The following is a 5,662-nucleotide window of genomic DNA, read 5'->3' on the forward strand; positions in this document are numbered from 1 at the left end:
ATTACTAGGATACCCACAACTTCATTAGCTACTGCTACTTCCCCAGCTTTCAATGCTCCATCATCATTTTCAACAGCAGCAGAATTTAGACAGTGCTTTAAGATTAAATAATTCTATATGTATTATTATCTGATATATTATTTCATTCAGTCCTCACCACAATTCCATGAGATAGATGCAATTGTTTTCCCCATTGAAGATCCTGAGACATACAGGGATTAAGTGACCTGTCCAGGGTCACACATCTAACAAGTATCTAATGCCAGATCTGAACTAAAACTTCTTGACTCCAAATCCAACACAAGCAGACCAGTTGTTGTTGAAGAAAGGAATCAAGAGAGACAGAGACAGTTAAAGAGTCCCAATTCTGGCAAGTTAAGCTCAGTCCCCGATCCATTTGGTCAGTCATTGGAAATCTCCTGTTTGTTTTTTTAGACCCAGGGGCTATGCTCTGCCACCAGCTTTCAGACTTAGTAGCCAAATAGAGGAATTCAACCTCCTCCCTCCAAAAGTCATAAATTGCTGGAAGGAAGCAGAGGATGTCTGGATATGTTCCCATTTCTATGGATTCTCTCCCCTATCTCCCAGAATATCTTAAGGTTGCAGAGAGCTATTTAAAGGTCCATCTGTGGCCCCAACTCACCCCAGCCTCAATAACCTGGAGATTGTTCCACAACAGGACAATAGGGACTAATGGAAGCCCAGTCCATTTGCCAAACCAGGGATTCACTGTCAGAGGCAAGGGACCTCTACTTCATGAGTTAACATTCTCAACCTTGAAATGGATTGTTGACCAAAGTTCCCAAGGCATGAAGAAGCTAATTTTCTAGCTTCTTCTTTCTAGCTGAGTTGTAGATATGGCAGGGAGCAGCTCCTAGGGTGCCTAAAGAGTGAAAAGATGACCTGGAGAAGAAAGTCACTGGGCAACCAGAAGACTTTTCCCTTTCTGGCTGACAGATCACAGTCAAACAGAGAGTGGCTGGACTCCATCTCCTGGAAAAAATCTGAACTGCAGAGAGCCTGAAGAGAAGCTGAGCTTAGAGTTTCCTTCTAATATATTTAATTGCCTCGGAGACAATTTAATCTCTAGGATGGGTTCAATACCATTTAAGGAAAAATGAATCCAGTCTACCTGGAAGATAGCATCCCTCTAAGTGAGGGGGAGAGAGAGGAGCAGCAACAATAAAGGTGGAGAAATAGACAGGAATGGCGATGGAGATGGGACCAGCTACCGCCATCTTCTAGTTATACAGGAAGTCTTTGAGGAGCCAGTATGAAGGCGTAAAGGCAGAAAGATTGCAAAGGGAAACCCAGAAGTCATGTGCAGGCTGTCCCAAAGGTCAGAGGGGCATATATTGCTAACTAGATCACATATCAACCAAAATGCCCGGGCTAAACATCTGGGCTAAGTCAGAGGAAGCCACCTCAGCAGTACCGTCAGAGCCTTTTGGTCCTAAGATCTGTATTTTAAGCCTCAGACACGGTCAGACATCTGCAGTAAGATCAGCAGGACCCCCATATTCTGAAGCTTTGAGATGATGTAGCAGACCTGTCAAGTTTTACTGACCGCTTGGAGATGACTTGGCTATATGTCACTTCAATGGACCCCAATAAAATGGGACTGTAGAAATGAGACCCCCAACTCCTGCCCACTCTCTTTGGGCCCTCTTCCATCCCTGTTGGGGCCGTGCTGCTGAGAGCTCCCAGATCCTGCAATGTCAGAGCTGAGAATGTCAGACCAGGGAAGGACATTACAGCAAAGTTGCAGATTCAGGTCTGAAATGTACTCTGGAAATCAGCTAGTCTGACACCCTCATTTGATTTAATTAAGTCAATTTAGTAATACTTATTATTTATCACTTTATCTGTTTTCTATTAATTTATTCACAAATATAAATTAATTTTACAAATGAGAGAATCAAGGCCTAGAGGGGGTGGCTTGCCTGAGGTCATATGGGTAATAGGGGACATTGTTTTCATGACCATCTTTGGTCATAGAGAAACAGGAATAGGACACTGGGAACATCTTGGGGACACAGGCATCATTGCAGAGACCTTAGGAGAAAAGATCAGGCAGTGGGAAGAACCGGAAAGAGAAGGAATGGACTGATTGGGGCATTAAGGAGGGACAGGGACAGTGGGACAGGAAAGGGTCTTCTTGTCCTGAGGAGTATCAAAGCCCCTTGGAAAGGAGTTCCTCAGTCAAAAGGTCAAAAGATCATTGACTACAAGGACCAAGAAAGGAGGAACTTCAACCTGCATGCCTCCCTCTCCCCCTGGCCCAGGGTCCCATTCTCACACGCTTACCTTCCCTTATATGGGGCTGGGGCTTCCTCTGAGACCAAAGCTCTGGGGCCCTTGACTGCACTCATGAGAACCACTCTCCTCCCCACCCCATCCTCTTTCTTATCACTCTTGTTCCTAGTCTTCTCTTCTCATTTCCCTGGGCTCTCTCCACCCTGATGGCAGTGTGATCAGTTCTAGGCTGCTCTCAGGACAAAGCTCTGGACTCCTGTGATTCTTCCATCTTACCATGCACTTGCTGCTGCTGCTGCTGCTGCTGTGCCAGATCTGGCAGGGTGGGTAGACCAGAGCCAGAGCCAAAATTCGGGGTTCTTGGATGGAGATTGGATGGGAGAGCATGGAAGAGTGTGGAATCACAGGCTGACTCTGCCTCTGTCTCTGTCTCTTTTTTTCTCTCTCTCTGTCTCTCTCTCCTCCTGCACCCCACAGAATCTTCCTCTGAAAAGGATCCAGAGTTTTGGATTAATGTAGAGGAGATGGTGACCCTGCAGGAGGGGCTGTGTGTTTCCATCCCCTGTTCCTTCCATTACTCCCAGCAACATAAGAATAACAACACAGCTCATGGATATTGGTTCCAGAGGACAAAGCAAGATAAACTGGTGGCCACCAGTGATACCCAACAAGATGTCCAGTCCTGGGCCCAGAGCAGATTCCACCTCATTGGAGACCCACAGATGGGCAACTGCTCCTTGAGCATTACTGGGGTCCAGAAACAGGATCATGGGAATTACTGGTTCCAGGTGGAGAAGGGGGATCTGAGATACAATTACACCTCTAAAATGCTGTTTGTCCGTGTGGAAGGTGAGCACAGTGTCCCAGGGAAGTCCTTGGGAGTGATGGGAAGCCCAGAACAATACAGTTATCAAGTAAGTGTTGATACATGAAGGATAGTTGACCGGGAGGTCCTTTCCCACATGATCCCAGGCAGAGGTGAGCACTTCAGGGCCTGGGGACAGAGGGACACATCTGAGGATGCTCATGGAGACATCAAGAAGAGAGATACAGTAGTGGGATATCCCAGAGGTGACCTGGAGGCTGGAGAGACACACTTCATAGTCCTCTGCTTAAGCAAACAGGAACTGGGTTGGGAAGAGCAGCTCAGGCCCTAGGGATGGAGAGACACATTCAAGGCATCCAAGATGCATCCAGGGAAAGGGCTCGTCAGGGAAAGAAGAGAGACATTACAAAGGCTGTCACCTGGCTACACATATTTTGGGGACCCTTTCTCCTGCCACTTGGTTCACTTACTCTCTCCTGCTCCAGATCTGATCCAGAAGCCAGAGCTCCAAATACCAGACAATCTGGAGTCTGGGGTCCAGGTGAATCTGACCTGCAGAGTTCCTGGAGATTGCAGAGAGAAGACTCCCTTCACCTTCTCCTGGACCCACTCTGCTTTCCCCTCTCAAGAATTCCCAGGTCTCTCCTCCTCCAAACTCCTCATCACACCCCAGGCGCAGGACCATGGCACTAGCCTCACCTGTAAGGTGACATTCCCAGACACTGGAGTAATCACAGAGAAAATTGTTCAACTCCAAGTTGCCTGTGAGTGCTGGGAGGGGGTGAGGCAAGATGCCCAAGTACCCCAGGGGAAGGAGGGCTGGAGGGAAGGAAGATCCAGGATCTGACATGTGTGAGGTGCTTGGCTTATGGGAAGGTGAGGGGAAGTGGGGCTTTATGGAGGGATGGTAACTGGGGCTCTACTGTTTCCTGTCCTGCATTCTGCTGTTGAAGTTCCCAATTTCATCAGATCCCTGAGTTTAAAGCCTGGCCCCAAAGCTAAAAATCAGCCACATTTCCTATTTATTGCAGACTCTCCTCAAAATATAAGCATCTCTGTTTTCCAGAGAAATGGGACAGGTAGGTTGACTAGAAGGAGACAGGGAGAGAGGAAGAGAATGTAAAGATTGGTTGGGAGCAAATAGAGACCTGGTCAACACCCCTAACTTCTCTGTTCTCTCTTTCTCTCCCACCCTCCCTCTCCTTCTCCCTCTCCCCCTCCCTCTCTCCTTCTCCCTTCCTTTTCCCCTCCCTCCCTCCCTCCCTCCCTCTTTCTTCTTCCCTCCCTCCCTCCCTCCTCTTTCTCTCCCTCCCTCTCCCCTTCTTTCCCTCCCTGTCCCCCTCTCTTTCTCTCTCTCTCCCTCCCCTCTTTTTTTCTCTCTTTCACCCCCCCCCCCCACTCACACATCCCAGAGTATAAAGAAGGCACACCTTTGCTGATCCTGGAGGGTGAATCCCTGAAACTTGACTGTGCCGCTGCCAGTAACCCTCCAGCTACCCTGAGCTGGTCCTTGGGAGACCGAAACCTGACCTCCTTGCAGACCTCCTACCCTGGGGTCTTGAGCCTGGAAATGACATCATTGAGAGAAGAAGATGGAGGAGAATACATGTGCCAAGCCCACAACCGACTGGGGGCCCAGAATCTCTCTCTCTATCTCTCTGTGCAGTGTGAGTGAGACATGGCTGAAAGGCTACCTGGGTCCCTGGAGTTGAGGGAGAGGACACCAAATGGATTCTTCTCCCCTCTTTTCCCACAGACCCACCAAGGATGCTCAATCTCTCTTGCTCCAAGACCAATGGGAGTATTTTCTGTACCTGCTCTGCCCAGGCAGTACCAGCCCCCTCCCTGGACTGGTGGATTGGAGAAAGCGCTCTGGAAAAGAATAGCTCTGAGGATACTCTCCGGGAGGTATCCATCACTTCTGGGACCTGGACCAATAGCAGACTCAGCATGAAAAAGGAGCTTAACCAGAACCTCAAGATCCGATGTGAGGGGAAGAACCAGTATGGTGTACACAATCTTAGCATCCTACTGACACCAGGTGAGTAGAGATGCCCCGGAAGAAGAGAGAACTGAGATGGGGCTGAGTTTAGGAAAGATTCTGCAGGACAGAAGACCGAGGTGGGAGGGTAGAGTGGATGAAGTAGGGGAACAAAGACAGGCAATTGGAGGGGGGAAAGTGCACTGGCTTTTGGGTCTTGAGATCTGGAGTGAGATCATGCCCTTTGGAACTGAAGGCAAATCAAGTAACTTCTCTGGGCAACAATTTACCTGCAAGGAGAAAGAAAGGAAGTAGGGAGGGAGGGAGGGAGGGAGGAAGGAAGGGAGTCCCCTAATAACACTATGAGCTTGCTCTCTCTCTCTCTTTCTCTCTCTCTCTCTCTCTCTCTCTCTCTCTCTCTCTCTCTCTCTCAAAACCCTTACCTTTCACCTTAGAATCAATACTTTTTATTGGTTCCAAGGCAGAAGAGTGGTAAGGGCTAAGTAATGGGGGTTAAATGACTTTTCCAGGGTCACACAGCTAGGAAGTATCTGAGGCCATATTTGAACCCAGGACCTTGCATCTCTAGACCTGGTTCT

General features: G+C 48.5%; 1 protein-coding gene across 1 annotated transcript; it reads left to right on the forward strand.

Moving 5' to 3' along the window:
* Window positions 1-2,533: 2,533 nt before the first annotated feature.
* LOC100028318 (sialic acid-binding Ig-like lectin 10) lies at window positions 2,534-5,131 on the forward strand. The gene is made up of 5 exons (XM_056826326.1): window positions 2,534-2,579; window positions 2,734-3,170; window positions 4,149-4,161; window positions 4,495-4,749; window positions 4,839-5,131. Exons 1-5 carry the CDS (start codon window positions 2,534-2,536, stop codon window positions 5,129-5,131), a joined length of 1,044 nt encoding a protein of 347 aa, XP_056682304.1.
* The last annotated feature ends 531 nt before the right edge of the window (window positions 5,132-5,662 follow it).

This window comes from Monodelphis domestica, chromosome 4 (assembly GCF_027887165.1).
Source record: "Monodelphis domestica isolate mMonDom1 chromosome 4, mMonDom1.pri, whole genome shotgun sequence".
In the NCBI taxonomy this organism is placed as follows: Eukaryota; Metazoa; Chordata; class Mammalia; order Didelphimorphia; family Didelphidae; genus Monodelphis; species Monodelphis domestica.

Coding starts and splice junctions, on each gene's coding strand:
- LOC100028318 (XM_056826326.1), top strand. CDS start 2,534: ATGCACTTGCTGCTGCTGCTGCTGCTGCTGTGCCAGATCTGGCAGG. Junction 2,580..2,733: donor GCTGTGCCAGATCTGGCAGG/GTGGGTAGACCA, acceptor TGCACCCCACAG/AATCTTCCTCTGAAAAGGAT. Junction 4,750..4,838: donor TCTCTATCTCTCTGTGCAGT/GTGAGTGAGACA, acceptor CTTTTCCCACAG/ACCCACCAAGGATGCTCAAT.